General features: G+C 56.1%; 6 protein-coding genes across 7 annotated transcripts; 4 read left to right on the top strand and 2 right to left on the bottom strand.

Moving 5' to 3' along the window:
• The first annotated feature begins 116 nt into the window (after positions 1–116).
• On the top strand, positions 117–673 carry H310_06868 (hypothetical protein). Its single transcript, XM_008872079.1, has one exon. The coding sequence runs from the start codon at positions 311–313 to the stop codon at positions 668–670; it is 360 nt and encodes a 119-aa protein (XP_008870301.1). The 5' UTR covers positions 117–310; the 3' UTR covers positions 671–673.
• A 127-nt stretch (positions 674–800) lies between these two features.
• Positions 801–2,319, top strand: H310_06869. 2 transcript variants are annotated; one of them, XM_008872081.1, is made up of 4 exons: positions 801–1,516; positions 1,579–1,658; positions 1,707–1,934; positions 1,991–2,319. In XM_008872081.1, the coding sequence occupies exons 1-4, from the start codon at positions 919–921 to the stop codon at positions 2,078–2,080; spliced, it is 996 nt and encodes a 331-aa protein (XP_008870303.1). In that variant the 5' UTR covers positions 801–918; the 3' UTR covers positions 2,081–2,319. The 2 variants fall into 2 exon arrangements, with proteins under 2 accessions (XP_008870303.1, XP_008870302.1); XM_008872080.1 differs by having other exon boundaries at positions 1,707–2,296.
• A 99-nt stretch (positions 2,320–2,418) lies between these two features.
• On the top strand, positions 2,419–4,269 carry H310_06870 (hypothetical protein). Its single transcript, XM_008872082.1, has 2 exons — positions 2,419–3,173; positions 3,220–4,269. Exons 1-2 carry the CDS (start codon positions 2,426–2,428, stop codon positions 4,170–4,172), a joined length of 1,701 nt encoding a protein of 566 aa, XP_008870304.1. The 5' UTR covers positions 2,419–2,425; the 3' UTR covers positions 4,173–4,269.
• On the bottom strand, positions 4,169–4,723 carry H310_06871 (hypothetical protein). The gene has a single exon (XM_008872083.1). It carries the CDS (start codon positions 4,710–4,712, stop codon positions 4,392–4,394), a length of 321 nt encoding a protein of 106 aa, XP_008870305.1. The 5' UTR covers positions 4,713–4,723; the 3' UTR covers positions 4,169–4,391.
• Positions 4,724–4,812: 89 nt separating this feature from the next.
• H310_06872 (hypothetical protein) lies at positions 4,813–20,009 on the top strand. Its single transcript, XM_008872084.1, has 2 exons — positions 4,813–4,998; positions 5,062–20,009. The coding sequence occupies exons 1-2, from the start codon at positions 4,865–4,867 to the stop codon at positions 18,572–18,574; spliced, it is 13,647 nt and encodes a 4,548-aa protein (XP_008870306.1). The 5' UTR covers positions 4,813–4,864; the 3' UTR covers positions 18,575–20,009.
• On the bottom strand, positions 18,627–19,994 carry H310_06873 (hypothetical protein; the record flags this gene model as incomplete). Its single annotated transcript, XM_008872085.1, has 1 exon — positions 18,627–19,994. The coding sequence occupies one exon, from the start codon at positions 19,992–19,994 to the stop codon at positions 18,627–18,629; it is 1,368 nt and encodes a 455-aa protein (XP_008870307.1).
• Positions 20,010–20,063: the final 54 nt, after the last annotated feature.

The following is a 20,063-nucleotide window of genomic DNA, read 5'->3' on the forward strand; positions in this document are numbered from 1 at the left end:
CGTCCACGTCGCCCACCAACCAGCGAGAATCCGGATAATCAACCTAAACTAGGAAGTAGCCTTATTTAGGAGTCCTGAACGAGATATATCGGATACGGGCCCTTGGTTTCCGAACGGGCTGGTAGACACCTGCACGTCATTCGCGGGTCACGTCATGGTGACTACGCCGCACAGCCGACGGGCCGCTGCCGCTGACAGGTCTGGTCTGGTATGTTGGCACGGACATTTTTGGCGTACAAGCAAGACTTTTGAGGCATGGAAGGGCACCCCCACGTTGGCGTAGTTTCGAGTGCTCGGCGATACATATTGCATGAAACATGAACATGCTCAATGCGCTGAATGTGTCCACGCGATCCATACGAAGACGGGTGAAATTGAGGTTAGGAGCGAAGACTTCCATGACCTAAGCGTTCTTGGCCAATTCCTGGCGCAGTTGGTTGCAAAAGTCGTCATCAGCTTCGTCGACGTCCCAGTCGTCTTGCCACTGGAGTTTGATTTGCGCTTCCTTTTCTTCTTGGGCCGCACCCCACGTGTGTTCTTCGAATTCTTCAAATTCGTCGTCTTCTTCGACAATATGGATGATTTGCTTGGCCTCGGCGTTCGCAGGAGCGGCCGGGGGTGCGGCGGCGGCGGGTGCTTTGCTGCTCATTGTTCGGTTGGGAAAGTATGAGAGAGATCCAACTATCTGTAAATTCAATTGGATATAATTTCACTGTTCGTACCAATCACTTCTTGTTAAGAGGCACTGCTTCGCCAATCATTGGTGTTTAGAATTATTTTACATCCAATCAAAATGATTCGAATGATCTTCCCACAAGAACATTTCCTGGCAATCTTGACTATCCTGCAGAGCTTCTTGCCCGTGGCAGGCAAGCGCCACCTTCACACTTCCCATCAAAAGATCTAGCACAAGGCTCCATGCTGCAGCGCGCGCTCGCCAGTCCATTCTTCACAGCGTTTCAACGTCGTAGTTCCGGTATGGTCTTCCTCAGCACGTCTCGACGGATTCCCCACAAGTTCTTGTCCACGGACCAACTGTCTCCCGAACAATTCCAGCACCTCCTGGACACTGCCATCGACTACAAGAAGCGAAATGTGGAAGAGACTATCCTGAAAAGCGAAACCCTGCTCATGATCTTCCAAAAGCGCTCCACCCGCACGCGATTGAGCTCGGAAATCGGCATGCAACGGTTGGGCGGCCGCGCGATATTCTTGTCGTCCGATGACATTCAACTTGGTGTGAACGAATCCCTTAAGGATTCGGCCCGTGTGATGAGCCGTTTTGGTACTGTCCTGCTCGCTCGCGTTTATGGCCACGACGACGTCAAACAACTGGCCGCGGAAAGCTCGATCCCAGTGATCAACGCCCTTTCCGACAAGTTCCACCCGCTCCAAGCCCTGGCAGACTATATGACGATTCAGGAACACTTTGGATCGGCGAAGGGACTGACCGTCTCGTGGGTTGGTGATGGCAACAACGTCCTCCATGACTACATGTTGGCTGCTCCGCTTGTCGGTAAGCTCTCTCATGCCAAGCTTCTTCCAATTGAGGCGACTCGTACTCACGGACACCGTTAGGGGCAAACATTCAAATCGCGACACCTCAAGGGTACGAACCCGATGCGGACGTGGTCAAGAAGACGGTGCAGCTCGCCAAGGTACACTCTCAGCGCACGGATGAGATGTTTTGTGACGAGTGACTGTAGGCGGCGGGCACGACGGTGACGCTGACAAATGACCCGCTAGAAGCAGTTCAAGGCGCACATGTCGTTGCGACGGATACGTGGATTAGCATGGGTCAAGAAGAAGAGGCAAAGAACCGAATTGCGGCCTTTGCGGGGTATCAAGTGACGAAAGCCATGCTGAAGCATGCGTCGTCCAACCACATCTTTCTGCATTGCCTGCCTCGACATCCAGAGGAAGTCGACGATGAGGTATATTTGCATGATGCATCTTTGCGACGGGTGCTCAAGGAAGGATATGTCCCCAGGTGTTTTACTCGGATCGATCCCTCGTCTTCGACGAAGCAGAGAACCGCATGTGGACAATCATGGCTGTCCTCGCCAACATCGTCAAGTAGTCCAGTTGATCGCGTGTGGTTAGAGAGGCATCACCCTGGAATCACTCATGGCTTCCGCCACCTCATGTCCGTCGACTGCGTCGACGATGCGCACGACGCGTTCGGAAAACATCGCTGGAGTGAGTTATATTGAACCACGGTATAATATAATTCACTATTTTTACACAATTGTACTACTAGTAGTAATTTATTGTTATAATGTCTAGTAGGGGTGCGTAATTTTTATAATGACATTTTGTGGAAAACGGAAAATTGTTTCATCAGAAATCCCCAAATATTTGGCAAATTACATGAAAGGTTTGACAGGAATGTGAACCGTGTTCGAAACAAACGTTCGTGTCGTGGATGGCGTGCCGAGACTGCCAGACGAAAGCGTGCCACTTGTGCCGGCGCTGCATCACCGCGCACTGCACATGTGGCCCTGTTCTAGTCAATCCCATCTGCCTGGAATCGAAAGCATGTGACTGTATCACTCTATCACGGTGTGGTCGCTGTAGAGGCTGTAAACCAACCAAACGTCGCGCCATCTACCATTGCAACTGCGCGCAGCATGCACTTGGCAACTGCTTGTGCGATTCCATCCTCGTACCAGAAGACAATGCGCACGACAACTTGATGCAGAAACGACGGGTCCGGCGGCGATTCAGCCTCCCGAGTGTGGATAACGTGTACAGCGCCCGCCATTCCAAGCAAGATCTGTTTGAGTCGTCGGCCATGTACAGCCTGTTGCGCACGAAAGGTGGTAAAATTCTATCACACACAGACAGAGACGGCCGCCGCGGCGCTCACACGATGTCCTACTTGGCCTCGCTCGAGCGCGATCGCTCCAAGGCCACCGAGAAAAAAGCGTTGCGAGCCAAGGCCCCCGAATACTTTGACCGTGCGATGGACAACGCGACGTATACAGCTGAAGTAGAATCCCGCATGCCGTCGGATGGCATCGTGGACTATCTCGTGTACACGGGTAGTTTGAAGGTGGCGAACGTGCCCGAGCTGCTTGGTACGATGGACTCGTCAGCGGCGGTCGCGGCGGCCATCGTCGTTGAAGAGTTCATCCGCCAGGAAGTCGAAGCCTTTGTCGAGCAGAAACAGCGTAAGGACGCCCGTACAACTAGTTCAAGTTTGATATGCGGTTGTAGAGGTACCGTTGGTGGACGAAGAGGCCTTGGTGGGGTGCATCCACGAGCTGCTCAACGGAGCCAGGCCCACGGCATCGCTGGCAGACTCAGTCACGAACGAATTGCATCGCGTGTTTGGAAAAGATGCGCTGAGTGCGTACGATGTCAAGAAGATGGTCGAGGACGAGCTCGCGTGTGCCACCGCCGACGACGACAACGAAGAGCGTGCGCAACCCGAATCGATTCAAACATGGAAGGCAAGTCGAGTCGCAAAGGGCATCCAAGAGCTGGCGCAGGGGGCTGTCCACAGCGAAGACGGCATATACGTCACCCTGGTGCATGGACGCCCGTCCTACTGGTTCTCGGCCGAGGTGCCGGACCACGGGATTGTGACCAGCGAAGGGTATTCTTCATATTCCCAAGCGTGGAATACTAAACTCGAGTTGGAAGCACGGGTCGATGCGTATAATCAAGGAGAGACCGCCACGAAAGATGGCGATGATATGGCCGACGACGAGAACGTGGGCGGCGCCAAGGAGGTCGTCGAGGCTGTGCATCACATCCAGGGTGTGGTTGTGCCGCTCAAGACGTACTTTCCCAACGATCAATACATGCATCGCGTGCTGATGCGCATTGCTCTGCCGATCCCCGAAACCCCCGCGACCCTGGCAGAACGAATGAAGAGGCGCCTGTGGAAAAAGATCGAGCGCGCCCGCGACGAGCAGGAGCGCAAAAAACAACAAAAACAGCAGGAAACCGAAACGATGGAGCACTGGCTGCGGCGATGCGTGGCGGAAGGCCGGTGTCCGCACTGCAGTGGCCCTTGCGACCACATCGACGATTCGACAGCGACCTGCCAGTTGTGGAGCCACTTCCAAGCCAAGCTTGCGTCGGTTGACGACCGACACCGCTCCTTTGAAGACGTCGCGATCGAGTGGTTTGACGAACGGCGGGATGACGCGTTTGATGTGTAGACATCAATGGCTCGTTAATGTACCATGTCCCCTATCAATCCTTCGCATCCTTCGTGTATGTCGCGAGGTGGGCTGTGGATGAAATGCCGCGGCATATCTCATGCGACCTAACTCCCTAGGTCGCCGACGTCGCGGCTATTGTCGCCAATGCATGAACTGAAGAGGTGGACGTGGCGGGGCGTTGTCGTGATGTAGCATTCGATTAGGGTTATGACGTGCTTAGACGCGGCCCCGATTTTGCTTCTTCAAACAGAAGTTGACGATCATGGCCATACGCTTGTTCAAGTCGCGGATCTCGGACTCGGCTTTCTTGCGAATGCGGCGCTGCCACTTCTTTTCGTGGGCGAATCGTTGGTCGAGCTGGGTCATGACCCCGTCGTCATGCAACGTGCGGTTGATCGTCTTCACAAAGTACTCAGGGTCTTGGTTGTACCCGACTTGGTACCACAACGACCGGGTTTGCGCTGGCTTGGCAAGGGCGGGCGCGGCGACCGCGCGGCGAACGAACGTTTGCAGCATCGCCACCAACGAAATGCGCATCGCTCGGGAACGGACCATCCGGATATACAGTTCCTTGATCCGGATCGCTTCTCCGTCGGCACTATCCGGATACGTCGAAAGGTCGCGACGTTTCGAGCCCCGACGACCAAGCAGTTGCGAGTTGGCCCGACGGAAAGAACGAGCCGGCCGCGATGGGAGATGCTGCGGAAGGGTCGGGAAACAACAAGAAGGAGATCCAGCCCGCCAAGTTCATCGAGCTCCGCGTGGCGACCGCGTTCGGGGGTGGGCCCAAGTTTCTGGCCAAGTACGAGACCGAGCCAAACGAGTACGTGCCGATTTGCGCTAGCTTCTGTGTCGTGGCAATTCGATCGTATTGACCATCATGTAGGATCTGCATCAAGGAGTTCATCGAGAACGAAGATCTGACGTGTCTGCTCTTCTCGGGCGACAACATAATAGCATCGACCAAGATGCCAGGGTCCCTCCAGCGCGGCAAAACCATTAGCTTTCACAAAATGCATAAATGCGTCCTCACCCCCAAGAACATTTTGAGCGACGTCCTTGTGAGCGAACTCGGCACGAGCACACTCGAGCATCTCGAGAAATTGGTGTCCGAGATCTACTTGCCCATCTTTTCCAACCCGACCAACCAAGACGGTTGGGGCGAAGTCGCGTCCAAGGAGGTTGTGGACAAGTTTCATTCGTACATGGCGACGGTGTCCATCATCTCGGGGGCTATCAAGGGCGAGACGTGCCTGCCGCTCCCGCCTGTCGACGGCAACTCGGCCAACCTCAAGAACAAGATCTCGCTGTTGGAAGGATCCATCGTTACCTGGACCAAGCAAATCAAGAATGTGCTCAAGCAGGACCCGGAGGAGCTGCTCAAGCAAGGGCTAAACCCCACACCAGACGCCGAGATTGAGTTTTGGAAGCTGAAGGCGGCGAATTTGAACTCGATTTTCGGCCAGCTCCAAAGCAAGCGCGTGCGCAAAATTTTGACGGCGCTCGATCGCAGCAAGAGTACATACTGCACCACCTTTGCGCGGCTGTGCAAGGAAGTGTTTACGGCGCGCATCGAAGCAAATGACAACACAAAGTACCTCAGGACGCTCGAAGAGTGGTTCCACCGACTCAATAACGACGAGGACTTTCCAAACCTGACTGAAGTGTTCAAGCCCATGCTGCACATCATTTTGCTCATCTGGAAAAACTCCAAGCACTACAACACGCCCGCCCGCCTCGTCGTCCTCATCCGAGAGATATGCAACTCGCTCATCAACCAAGCCCGGCGATACCTGAGCGGCGAAATGATCTTTGGCTTGATCGACCAGGACGAAGCGGGGCAGGCTGTTGAGCAGCTCAAGACAACGCTCCAAGTGTGTACTACATTCAAGAGCATCTACTTCGACTACAAAGCGACCGCAAACGCCGAATGCCCGAGCAATCCGTGGCGCATCCAAAACAACGCGCTGTTTGTTCGACTCGACTCGTTCCTGGAGCGGTGCCACGATATCCTGGACCTGACCCAAACGATCGTTCAGTTTAGTAAACTGAGCAAGATGGAAGTCGGCGGCACCAAGGGCAAGACGCTCACGATGAGTGTGCAGCAGATCCACCACGACTTTACGGACGCCGTCAACACGTTCAAGAAGGTCTCGCATGACATTATGGACGTCGGTGCGACGAAATTTGACGACAACTTTTATGAATTTCGGTGCAAAATCAAAGAGCTCGAGCGGCGGCTCGGGTCGGTTCTGACACAGGGCTTTGACGACTGCTCGACTGTGTTTGGCCGATTCAAGCTCCTCGATTCGTTTGAGGGTCTGCTCAATCGCCCGATCATTCAAGACGAGCTCGAGAAGAAGCACGTGGCGCTGGTCCAAGCATACGGCCAGGACCTCAAGCACGTCCAGGAACTGTTCCTGCACAGCCGGGATTCGCCACCAATCTCTTGGAACTTGCCGCCCATCTCGGGCGCGCTCACGTGGTGCCGCGGGCTCATCGAACGCATCGAACACCCGATGAAGAAACTCAAGGAGCTCAACCACAACGTGATGGAGCGAGAAGAGGCCAAGGAAGTGTACAAAGTGTACGGCACCGTCCTTGCGTCCCTCCAAGAGTACGAGAACCAAAAGGTCGAAGAGTGGAGCCGCGACGTGGAGGCGAGCTCCCAGGCCAAGCTGAAGCTCCCGCTCATCGTGCGCAACCCCCACACCCGCGTCCTCAAAGTAAACTTCGACCCGGCGCTCGAGAAGCTCTTGCGCGAAGTCCGGTACCTAAAATGCCTCGGGCTGGACGTGCCGCAGTCGGCGCTTCAGATCTTCCAGAAGGAAGAAGTGTTCCGCAAGTACAAGGGAGATTTAATGTACATCGTGGACCCGTACAACTCGATGATCGAAGGCCTCCACCCGGTCGAGGAGCCCCTCGTGCGCAAGCACATCAACAACATCGATGCGAGTGTGGGTCGTGGCATCGAAGAGCTCAACTGGAAGAGCAACGGCGTCGAGACATTTATCGAGGACTGCCGCAAGTGTGTCGAGAGCGCCAACGAAGTTGTGACAAACCTCAAGGAGAACTTGACAACAATCGAAACAACACTGACGACGTGGAACCAGCCGCTGCTCGAACGCCAGGCCAAGCCGATCGCAGCCAACGAGCACGAACGCTTGCACAAGAGCTCGATTGCGCAGCGCACACTCAAGATCCGCGAAGGCGCATCCGAGATTCACCGGCGACTCAAGCAGTCCAACGCTGGCATTGCTGGCGTCAACTCGGCGCAGTGGAAAGCGTATGTCGACTACGTCAACAACATCGTGGTCGGCGGCGTCGCGCGCGTGATTTGCTCGAGCCTCGAATTCCTCGCCAAGCAACTCGAGCCGAATCAAACCCCGGCGATCGCCGCGCCGGTCAAGGACGACAAGGAGTCGAAGAAGGAATCCAAGGACGCCGGCGCCGCCACAAGGCTGCCCATGCTCGAAATCAAACTCGACTTGATCTCGAACCGCGTCCAGTTCAACCCGTGCCTGACCGAGAACAACGGGAAAGGACTCCGCGATACGATTCAGATGTGGATCAACTCGTTTTTCAACGTCGCGACCGCCGTGCGACGCCTCGATTCGGACGGCGGCGGCACGTACCTCAAGGAAATGCACAGCGACATGAACATTTGCATGCAGCTCGCCACGATCAGCGAATACCTCCAGGAGAACGAGGACCAGCTGAACGCGTTCAAGAAAAAATACGACAACTACTCGTACCTGTGGGAGGCCAACATGGACGACGTGTTTGCCGCGTTCTTGCAGGGCGCGCAGTACGTGAGCAGCTACGGCGCCACCATGCTCAACCTGACGCGGTTCAACGAAGAAATCACCAAATATTCGCGCGTGTCAAACGAGATCGCCAACTTAACGACGCCGTCCGACGTGGGATGGCTCCGAGTCAATTCGCAGCCGATCAAGACGGCCATGGTGTCATGGGTGAGCAAGTGGGTGTATCAATACACAACGTACTTGTACCAGCACGTCGTGACCAAGCTGAGTTCGCTGCACAAGTTTATGGAAGTCGTTCTCAAGGGCCTGGAAGAGGAAGTTGTCGAGAAGAACAAGGAGGCGCTGATGCGCGTGATGACGCATATTCGAGACGTCCGCAAGCAGATTGACGCGACGAACGAAATGTTTGATCCGCTGCGGCAGGCCGTCCACCTCCTCAAGACGCACGGGGTGAACGTCGACGAGTACAAAATTGCCGACCAGACGATCCAGGATTACCTGGAAGCGGCGCCGCTGCAGTGGGAAGGCATCGTGAACAAAACGTTCAAGAAGAAGGAAGAGATCATGCCGCTCCAGATGGCCGAAGTCGAATCGATCAAGGGCGACTTGGAGTCGTTTTACCTCGACATGCGCAAATTTCGCAACGATTTCCGCGCGCATGCGCCGTTCACGTTCTCGGGCACGCCGGACGAAGCGTACAAAAAGATCGACGACTACGCGGTCCGCCTCGCGGAAAAGGTCAAGCAGGCGAAGCAGTTCAACGAGCTCGAGGAACTGTTTGAGCTCCAGGTGAGCAAGTACCAAGAGACTACGGACACGCAGTACGAGCTGCAGCAGCTCAAAAAGGTGTGGGACCTCAAAGACTTTGCGCTCAACACGTTCAGCGACTGGAAGCGCGCGCTGTGGGTCAAAATCGACACGGAAGGGATGGAAGCATTCACGCGCAACTTTATGAAGCAGATGAAGATGGAAAGCAACGAGCACCAGATCATCAAACAATGGCAGACGTACAAAGACACGGAGCAAATGGCAAAGAACATGTCGACGATCTTGCCATTGATCAACGATTTGCACTCGGAGGCGATGCAAGATCGGCACTGGAAGGCGCTGTCCGCGCTGTGCAAGGTGAAAGCGATCGATCCAAAGGACCCCAAGTTCAGCTTTGCCGACCTCCTCAAGTTGGAGCTCCACTTGCATGTGGACGACGTTGGCGAGATCGTCGAGACGGCCAACAAAGAACAGAAGATCGAGAAGAAGCTCACGATGATTGAGGAACTGTGGCGCGGCCTCACCCTCGATTATGTTCCGCACAAGGACTCTGGCACGTTCGTCATCAAGCCGTCCGAAGTCGTCGTCGAATCCCTCGAGAGCAATCAGCTCGAGCTGCAAACGATGGTCGGGATGGGCAAATTCGTCGAGTTTTTCAAAGAGCGCGTGCTGACGAGCCAAAAGAGTCTCGGCCACGTCGAAGAAGTGTTGAAAGAATGGGTCAGTGTTTCCAAGCAGTGGGCATCGCTCGAGAGCATCTTTCTGAGCTCCCCCGACATCCGCAACCAGCTGCCCGATGACACACGGACGTTCGAGAGCATCGACTCCAACTTTAAGGACCTCATGAAGAACGCCGTGTGCGAGCCAAACGTAGTGATGGCGTGTACGGTTGAAAACCGCCTCGAGAGTCTCAAGGAAATGACCGCGATGCTCGAAAAGTGCCAAAAGTCCCTCAACGAGTACCTGGACAAGAAGAAGAAGATTTTCCCCCGCTTCTACTTTGTCTCGAACGTCGCGCTCCTCGACATTCTGTCCAACGGAAACAACCCGAAGAAGATCATGCCGTTCTTGGGCGACTGCTACGATTCGCTCACAAACTTGATCTTTGAAGACGGAAGCCCGAACACGGCGCACACGATGATTGCCAAGGACAAGGAACAAGTGAAACTCCCCAAGATCTTTGTCATGGCGGGGGCGGTCGAGTGCTGGCTGAATGACCTGACCGAGGCCATGCGGTACTGCATCAAGAAGGAAATGCACGACTCGATCGAGACAGCCGCCAACTGGGACGTTGAAAAGCCGCGCCACTTGTGGCTCTTTGACTACTCGGCCCAAGTCGTACTCAATTCGACGCAGATCTACTGGACAGAGGAGACCGAGATGGCGCTGGAAGAGTTTGAAAACGGCCAGGAAGACTCGGTCAAGCGGTACCTGGCCACGTGCAACCAGCGCCTCGAGCACCTGATCAACCTCGTGCTGGGGGAGCTGAAGAAGGGCGACCGATGCAAAATCATCGCGTTGATCACGCTCGATGTGCATTCCCGCGACGTTGTCAAGAAACTCGTCGACGAAAAGGTCGAAGGGCCGCTGAGTTTTCTGTGGCAGCAGCAGCTCCGCTTTATTTGGCGACAGGAAACGATGGACGTCGACATCCGCATCACGGACTTTCGGTCCAAGTACTCGTACGAGTGGATCGGCAACACGGGGCGCCTCGTCATCACGCCGCTGACAGATCGATGCTACATCACGCTCACGATGGCGCTGCGGCTTTTCCTCGGTGGGGCGCCCGCCGGACCTGCTGGCACGGGCAAAACGGAAACCACAAAGGATCTCGCCCGCGCCATGGCGCTGTGTTGCTACGTCTTCAACTGCTCGGACCAAATGAATTACCAGACGATGGCCGACATTTTCCGGGGGCTGTGCCAGACCGGAACATGGGGCTGCTTTGACGAGTTCAATCGCATCAACATCGAAGTGCTGTCGGTGGTGGCGACGCAGGTCAAGTGTGTGCAGGACGCGATTGTATTCAACGCAGTGCCGGCCAACCGCGAGGAAAAGTACCGCCACATCGCCGCGGGAACGCCGCCCGTGGTTGTCGGCGAGTTTGAGTTTATGGGAGCATCCGACCGCATCACGCTGATCCCGACCTGCGGCTTCTTCATCACGATGAACCCGGGGTACGCCGGTCGCACGGAACTGCCAGAGAACTTGAAGGTCCTCTTCCGGTCATGCGCCATGATTCGGCCCGACTTGCGGCCCATCTGCGAAAACATGTTGATGAGTGAAGGGTTTCAGCAGGCGCGGACGCTCGCGATCAAGTTTGTCACGCTGTACCAGCTCAGCTCGGAGCTCCTGAGTAAACAGTTCCACTACGATTGGGGCCTCCGTGCCGTCAAGTCGGTGCTCCGCGTCGCCGGCATTCTCAAGCGCGCCGAGCCCGACGTCGAGGAAGATAAAGTCCTCATGCGGGCGCTGCGTGATTTCAACACGCCCAAGATCCCGCACGTCGACACGTCCATCTTTTTGCGGCTCATCAACGATCTCTTTATTGGCGTCGAAGTCGCGCCCAAGGTCAACAACGAACTGCGCGAGAAAACCGTGATTGTGTGCAAGCAAAACAACCTGCAGTCGGACGAGTCGGTCATTCTCAAAGTGTGCCAGCTCCAGGAACTCATCGACGTCCGGCACTCGGTCATGCTGCTCGGATCGGCCGGCTGCGCCAAGACCACAACGTGGCAAACTCTCGCCAAGTGCTGGAACCTGAACAAGGACAAAAAGATTTGTGTTTATGAGACACTCAACCCAAAGGCGGTCACGTCGGACGAGTTGTACGGGTACATGACGCTGTCCAAAGACTGGAAGGACGGTGTCATCTCGATCATCATGCGCGGGATGGCCAAAAACTACGCGGAGCAAGGGTTTTACGAAAGCCAGAGCTACAAGTGGGTCGTGCTCGACGGCGACATTGACGCCGTGTGGATCGAGAGCATGAACACTGTCATGGACGACAACAAAGTTCTCACGCTCGTGTCGAACGAGCGCATTCCGCTCTCGGACGCGATGCGCATGATCTTTGAGATCAACTCGCTCAAGAACGCTACGCCCGCGACCGTGTCCCGCGCCGGCATTCTCTTCATCAACGAAATCGACATTGGGTGGCGGCCGTTCATGGAGTCGTGGGTCGCGCGCCGGGAAGACGAGATCGAACGCACGTACCTCCCCGGCCTTTTTGACAAGTACATCGAAGCGACGAGCGAAATGACGCGCAAGGGATTCAAGCAAGTGTCGCCCGTGCGCATTATCAACCAAGTGAGCACGATCTGCTACCTCCTCGAGGGCCTCTTTACCGAGATCCCACCCGAAAAGAAAACACAGGAAGTCATCGAGTACGTGTTTGTGTTTTGCGCAACGTGGGCGTTTGGCGGGCCGTTCATCGTGGACAAGAGCGTCGACTACCGCAAGAACTTTAGCGAGCTCTGGATGGCCACATTCACGACAGTCAAGTACCCCAAGGAAGGCACGTGCTTTGACTACTTTTACAACTACGACACGAACGAGTTCGACCACTGGAGTACAAAGGTGCCCAAGTACGTCCCGGCGCCGATCGGGAATGGCGCGGCCGACACGCCGTTTTCCAACATCGTGATCAGCACCATCGACTCGATCCGCCTCACGCGGCTCGTGTCTGTGTTGGTGAATCGGCAGCGGCCGGTGCTGCTCGTCGGTGGGGCTGGCACCGGCAAGACCACGATCCTCAAGAGCTTCCTCCGTAGCCTCGACGAGGACATGCTGCACACGTGCATCAACATGAACTACTACACGGATTCGTTCAAACTCCAACAGCAGCTCGAGCAAGTTATCGACAAGCGCAGCGGGCGCATGTTTGGCCCGCCCGCGACGAAGCGGCTCATCTACTTTATCGACGATTTGAACTTGCCCTACATTGAAACGTACGGGACGCAAAACTCGCTCGCGCTCATGCGACAGCACATGGACTATAAGACGTTCTTTGACCGCGTCGACCTGGGTTTCCGCAAAGAGATTGTCGATGTGCAGTACCTGTCCGCGATGAACCCGACCGCCGGCTCGTTCATCATCGACGAGCGGCTGCAGCGGCACTACGCGCTTTTTGCGTGCATGATGCCAAGCAAAGACGACCTCAAGACCATCTACAACAGCATCTTGAAGGGCCACTTTGGGTTTGGGTTTTCACCGACGTTGGTTAACGCAAGCGACAACTTTGTCGCGGTCAGCATCGCGGCGCACGAAGACATTTGCAACAAATTTTTGCCGAGCGCGACCAAATTCGTGTACAACTGGAACATGCGCGAGCTCAGCAACATCTTTCAAGGCCTTGTCCGCGCCAAGGGCGACTTTTACCCGACCGTCGAGTCGTTTGCGCGGCTTTGGATCCACGAGTGCACTCGCGTGTTTTGCGACCGCATGATCAACAACGAGGACGTTGACAAGTTTACGGAACGCATGCGCGAGATCAGCAAAAAGTTTCTCCCTGACGTCGACCAGGAGAAGCTCTTCCCGAAGCCATCGTCTGGCGACGACAGCGATGGCGCCGGCATCGTGAACATTTTTACATCGTTCGCCACGCCCGTGGCCGGCAGCGATACGCCGTACCTCCCGATCGTGTCGATGAAGCAGCTCAACAAGGTCCTGTCTGACCAACTCGACGACTACAACCAAAAGTACTCGATGATGAATTTGGAACTGTTTGACAACGCGATGGAGCACGTGGCGCGCATTTGCCGCATCATCGGGAGTCCCGGTGGCAACGCCATGCTGATCGGGGTCGGCGGGTCCGGCAAACAGTCGCTCAGTCGCCTCGCGTCGCACATTGCTGGCTTTGACGTTCGGCAGCTGAGCGTCACGTCCAACTTTAAGATCGAGGACTTGAAGGAAAGTTTGGCCGAGATGTTTAAAGCGTCCGGCGTCGCCGGTCTGCCGATTGTGTTTTTGATCACGGACTCGCAGATCGTGAACGAGCGCTTCCTCGTATACATCAACGACATGCTGAGCTCGGGATGGATCCCGGACCTGTTTGCAAAAGATGAAATCGACGGCCTCCTCAACGGCCTGCGCACCGAAGCCAAGTCGCAAGGAGTCCCCGACACGCCGGAAACCCTCATGGACTTTTTACTCCTCCGCATCCGACTCAACTTTCGCATCATCATGTGCTTCTCGCCAGTCGGCGCGGTCTTCCGCGTGCGCGCGCGCCGCTTCCCTGGGCTCGTCAACTGCACCGTCATCGATTGGTTCCACCCGTGGCCGCGGGAGGCCCTCGTACGTGTGGCCACGAGTTTCCTGGAGAAAGTCGACGACTTGGGCGACGCCGCGCTCAAGAAGAGCATTGCCAACCACATGGCCGACGTCCACATCAGCGTGACCGACATGAGTAAAAAGTACTTTGAAACGCAGCGTCGGTACAACTACGTTACGCCCAAGAGTTTTCTCGAGCTCATTAGCTTTTACGAGATCCTGCTTGGCCAGAAGAAACAAGAAATCCAGCGCCAGATCACGCGCCTCGACGACGGGCTGAGCACGCTGCGGAAAACATCGGCGGACGTGGCTGAACTCCAAGTCGACTTGAAGCAAACGATGCTGATTGTGGCGGAAAAACAAGCGTCGACGGACCTGTTGCTCGAGCAGATGGGCAAAGAAAAAGCCGGCGCCGAGATCCAGCAGGAAAATGCCAACAAAGAAAAGGTCAAGGCCGAAGCCGCGAGCGCATCTGCCCAGGAGCTATCGACGCAAGCCGAGAAGGAACTCGGCGCGGCAAAACCTGCCATGGACGCTGCTGCCGCCGCCGTCGATTGTTTGTCAAAAGCTGCGATCCAAGAACTCAAGTCGTTGCCCAAACCTCCCGCCGGCGTCGACCTCGTTACGAAAGCGTGCTTGATTCTGGTCGAGAAGGAGTACAAGAACCATAAATGGGACCGCGCCAAGAAGATGATGAATAATCCCGGCGCGTTCCTCGACAGTTTGAAGGTATTTCGCGGCGAAGACATCCCGGAGGCCGACATTGGGCGCGTCGAGCCCATGATTGCCGACCCCGAGTTCACGGCGGAGAAGATGGCGTCCAAGTCGGCGGCCGCCGCAAATTTGTGTTCGTGGGTCGTGAACATTTATACATTCAATCGGATTTACGTACGCGTCAAGCCGCTCATGGACTCGCTCGAGTCGTCTCGAAAGAAGAAAGAAGAGGCAGAAGAGACGCTGGCCAAAGCGATGAGCCAAGTCGCTGAAGTTCAGCGGCGGTTGGAAGTGCTCGAGGACACGCTCCGGCAAGCCACAGAGGAGAAACTCCAGGTCGAACTGATGAAGCAAAATTGCGAGAATCGGCTCGTGTTGGCAGGAAAGCTCGTAAACGGCCTCGCGAGTGAAAACGAACGGTGGGGAGTCGAGATCGGCCAGCTCCGCAACAATGCAGTCATGGTGGTTGGGAATTCGCTGCTCGCTGCCGCGTTTGTGTCGTACATTGGCGCATTTGACCAACAGTTCCGAAAGGATTTGTGGTTCACGACGTGGGTGCCGGACTTGGTGTCCAAGGCAATTCCGTTGACAGAAGGGATCGATCCCCTCAGCATGCTCACGAACGAAGGAAAGAATGCCAAAATGATGAGCGAGGGTTTGCCTGCCGATCGCATTTCGATCGAAAACGGATCGATCATCACCAACTGCAAGCGGTGGCCGCTCATCATTGACCCGCAGCTGCAAGGGATCAAGTGGCTCCGCGAAAAGGAAAAGCATCGCGAGTTGGTCGTGATCCAGCTCACGCAAAACCAGTGGCTTCGCAAGATGGAGACCGCCATCGTGAATGGCCACGTTGTCATTGTCGAGAACATCGGGGAAGAGATCGACGCGACTCTCGACCCGGTGCTAGCCCGCGCCGTCTACCGCAAGGGCTCGAGCGCCAACCTGTACCTCAAATTCTCGGGCGAAGAGGTCCAGTACGAGCCGTCGTTCTTCATGTACTTGCAGACGAAGCTGAGCAACCCGCACTACAAGCCCGAGATTGCTGCGCAGTGCACGCTTATCAACTTTATTGCGACCGAGAGCGGGCTCGAAGATCAGCTCCTGCAGAAGGCCGTCAACAAGGAGCAGCCCGAGCTGGAGAAGCAAAAGCAGGAACTCGTGCTGGCGTTCCAAAAGTTCAAAATCGACCTGGTCGAACTCGAAGATCAGCTACTGGAACGACTTGCTAACGCCCCCGATGACATCCTGAGCGACGTTCCTCTGATCGAGTCGCTGGAAGAAACAAAGAAGAAGGCGACGGACATTGCGATCTCGGTCAAGAAGAACCAGGAAACCGAGATCGTTATCAACAACACGCGAGAGCTGTACCGCCCGGTCGCGGCGGAAGGCGCGATGCTGTACTTTTTGCTCACGACGTTGTGTGCAATCGACCACATGTATCGGTACTCGCTCGACTCGTTCGTCACATTCTTTTTTGCATCCATCGACCGTGCGACGCCCGCCGAGAAGCAGTCCGATCGTGTGCTGAACCTGCGCGAGTCGCTTCGGATCACAGTCTTCACGTGGGTGTCTCGAGGGCTCTTTGAGTCGCACAAGCTCATCTTCCTCAGCCAGCTCACATTCAACCTCATGAAGCGCGGTATCCTTGGCGAGGAAGTTCGCATCGCCGACACGTACATGCAATTCTTGTTGCGTGGCCCCAAGAAGACGGGGTCCGCCGACAGCGATGCAAATCCCATCGACTGGCTCCCGAACGCGCAATGGTATTCGATCCAGGCGCTCGCGACGCTGGAAGAGTTCAACAAGATGCCGCAGGACCTGAAAGAAGCGTCGTCGCGGTTCCGGGAATGGTACAACCATGTGACCCCCGAGAGCGAAAAGTTGCCGCTGGACTGGGCTGGTCTCGACCGCACGCCGTTCTTGAAGCTCCTCGTCGTGCGGTGCTTGCGCCCGGATCGAATGACGTCGGCCGTGTCCGAGTTCATTCGGCACGTCCTCCCGAACGGATCCATGTACTGCGACTGCGACTCGTCGCTCAACTCGACGCAAGTGATGGACAACAGCTACCTTGACTCGACGCCGACGACGCCGCTCTACTTTATTCTGTCCCCTGGGGCGGATGTCGTCGCCGGGCTAGACAAGCTCGCCGTCAAGTACGGGTTCGAACGAGGGGTGTCGTACCACAACGTGTCGATGGGCCAAGGGCAGGACGTGTTTGCGATGGATCGGCTCGAAGTCGCGCATCGAAACGGGCATTGGGTCATCTTGAACAACATCCACTTGATGCCGAGGTGGCTCATCACGCTCGAGAAGAAGCTGGACGAGTTTGCGCTGGAAGGAAGCCACAAGAACTTTCGCCTCTTTTTGACGTCGGACCCGTCGAATGCGATTCCCATCGGCGTCCTCAATCGATGCATCAAACTCACCAACGAGCCACCGAGCGGCCTCAAAGCCAACTTGAAGCGTGCGTTTGTGAGCTTTCCGAAAGAGTACATTGAAGAAGCCGAAGGCAAGGTCAAGTCGATTCTCTTTGGGCTGTGCCACTTCCACGCTGTCATGATGGAGCGCAAGATGTATGGCCCCCTTGGATTCAACATGATGTACCCGTTCTCGCTCGGCGACTTGCGCGACAGTGCAATCTGTTTGACCAACTACCTCGAAAACTCGGCGGGCGGCAAGATCCCGTGGGCCGATCTCAAGTATATCTTCGGCGAAATTATGTACGGCGGCCACATTGTGAACGACTTTGACCGGCTCCTGGCCAACACCTACCTCGACTTCTACATGCGCGACGAGCTCCTGGACGAGATGGAGATGTTTCCTTTTGTCGGGGACGAGAAGGGCCCGTCCTTCATGTCCCTCGCGCCATCGTCGTACGACAAGTACCTCGAGCACATTGAGACGGAGCTCAAGTCGGACTCGCCGCTCGCATTTGGGCTCCACCCGAACGCCGAAATCGACTTTCGCACGACGCAAAGCGAAAGTTTGTTTCGAACGTTGATGGAACTCCAGCCGCGTGATGCGGCGGCAGGCGACGCGGCGTCCAGTCCGATGGAGATTGCTCGGACGGCGCTTGAAATGATCATGGGGCGCATTGGGGAAAAGAAGTTTGAAGTGGACGACATCACGAGGTCGCTGGAAGAGATCGGGCCGTACCAAAACGTGTTTTTGCAAGAGTGCGACGCGCTCAACGTGCTCTTACAGGAAATCTCGCGATCGCTCAACGAGCTCCAGCTTGGTTTCCTCGGTGAACTTACCATGAGCGACGCGATGGAAAGCGTCCAGGAAGCGCTCTTCCTCGACCGCGTCCCCAAGACATGGGAAAAGCTCGCGTTCCCGTCCATGCGGGCGCTCGGCGGATGGCTCGTCAACCTGGAGCAGCGACTGGCGCAGCTCGACGAGTGGACGCAAAACCCGAGCGACATCCCCAAAGTCACGTGGCTCAGTGGCATGGTCAACCCCCAGTCGTTTTTGACCGCGATCATGCAAGTGACCGCCCAAAAGTGCCAGCTCGAACTCGACAAGCTCGTGATCCAGACCGACGTGATCAAGCGCAAGAGCACTGAAGTCGACGCACCTTCCCGCGATGGCGCGTACATCCACGGTCTGTTTCTCATGGGCGCGCGGTGGGATTCCAACAACACGACCGTGGACAAGTCGTTCCCGAAAGAGATGTTTTGCGCCATGCCCGTCGTCAATTGCAAAGCGATTCAGGCCGACAAGCTCGACCTCAAGGGATCGTACCTCTGCCCGTGCTACAAGACCGAATTCCGAGGCCCGACATATGTCTTCTCCGCCCAGCTCAAGACGAAATCCCCACCGGCGCGGTGGGTGCTGGCCGGCGTCGCCCTCATCATGGATGTCCCAGTTGTCTAGCCAATGCCACGTCGGCGCTTGTAACATAAATATTCTATTCGCTCGACGCGTCCTACTGCAGCAGCAACTCGACGACGTGCATGTGGCCGTTCGCCGTTGCCAGCCTCACGGCCTCGGCACGGTGCCACGTCGTTTGGATGTTGTGCATAAGATATCGCACGATGCTCAAGTGCCCATGGGCGGCGGCGCCAGTCAGGGCAAAGCTGGTGCATGGGGCTTCGACGTGCTCGGCTAAATACCGCACGATCCGTTCGTGGCCGTTCATGGCGGCGCGATCGATAGCTGCCCGCGTGCACCCTTCTCGTCGATGCGTGTGAAGGTACTGGACAACGTCGAAGTGGCCATTTTCGCTCGCCTGATCCATTGCGACAGACGTACAAGGATGGCCGGTCTCGTGGAGGAATTGCACAATGTTCAAATGCCCTCCCCATGCTGCCGCATCCATCACGCTCGGATTGTTTCGTTCGTCTATCACGTCCAGCAAGTGCTTCAAAACGGCAACGTGGCCGCAGGAGGCTGCCGCTTCGAGAGTCAAACTCAACTGGATTGGCGAGTGCAAGTAGGACGTGCCCAGCAGCCGACGGAGGATCCCGAGGTGACCAGTTCGACCGGCCAACGGCAGGTGCCATGCTTGACTCATGCTGTCGTACCCGTTGTCGCAGAGAAAATCGACCATGTCCATTCGTTGCATGTGCAGAGCACCACGCATCGCGTCGGAGGTACAGCCCTCCGTGCGATGGTGCTGCAGCCACATCGCGACGTCGAGGTGACCGTTTCGCACCGCAGCATTCATGGCAAATGTCGAGCAGCCCTCGCTTCGGTTGGTGTGTAGCCACTGCACGATGTCCAAGTGGCCGTTCGCTGCGGCCAGATCCATCGCGTTCCTTGTGCATCCTTCGGATCGATGGTGTTGCAGCCACTCGACAACGTCCAAATGACCATTTGCAGCGGCTAATTCCATCGCCGCCACAGAGCATCCCTCGGTTCGATGCGCGTGGAGCCATCGAACAACGTTCAAGTGTCCATTCCCGGCAGCGTGGTCCATGGCTGCGTCGGTGCAACCTTCAACGCGATGGAGATGTAGCCATTCCACGACATGAAGATGCCCACCTGCTGCCGCTTCGTTCATTGCGTCAGTCGTGCATCCTTCAATTCGGTGTTGGTGAAGCCACCGTACCACTTCCAAGTGGCCATTAGACGCTGCAAAGTCCATCGCGGCCTCCGCGCAACACTCATCATCTTCCCATGCCATGTGTAGGCGTTGCACGAGGTGGAGATATCCGCACGACGCAGCGTCCTCCATGGACCATTCGTTGGTCGTATCGATGAACTCACTGATGATGGCAAGGACAGAGTCGTCGTCGATCGCGGCGCGGCAAGCAACGTCGACGCACGTCAAGTTCATCCTTGGACGCGACATGATGCAAAATGGTTCAGCGACAGCCCGACGCTTCTGATTGGTGGAAACTAATTTCTACCAAATGGGGTC

The sequence above is a fragment of the Aphanomyces invadans genome (assembly GCF_000520115.1).
Source record: "Aphanomyces invadans strain NJM9701 unplaced genomic scaffold supercont1.12, whole genome shotgun sequence".
NCBI classification, from domain to species: domain Eukaryota; phylum Oomycota; class Saprolegniomycetes; order Saprolegniales; family Verrucalvaceae; genus Aphanomyces; species Aphanomyces invadans.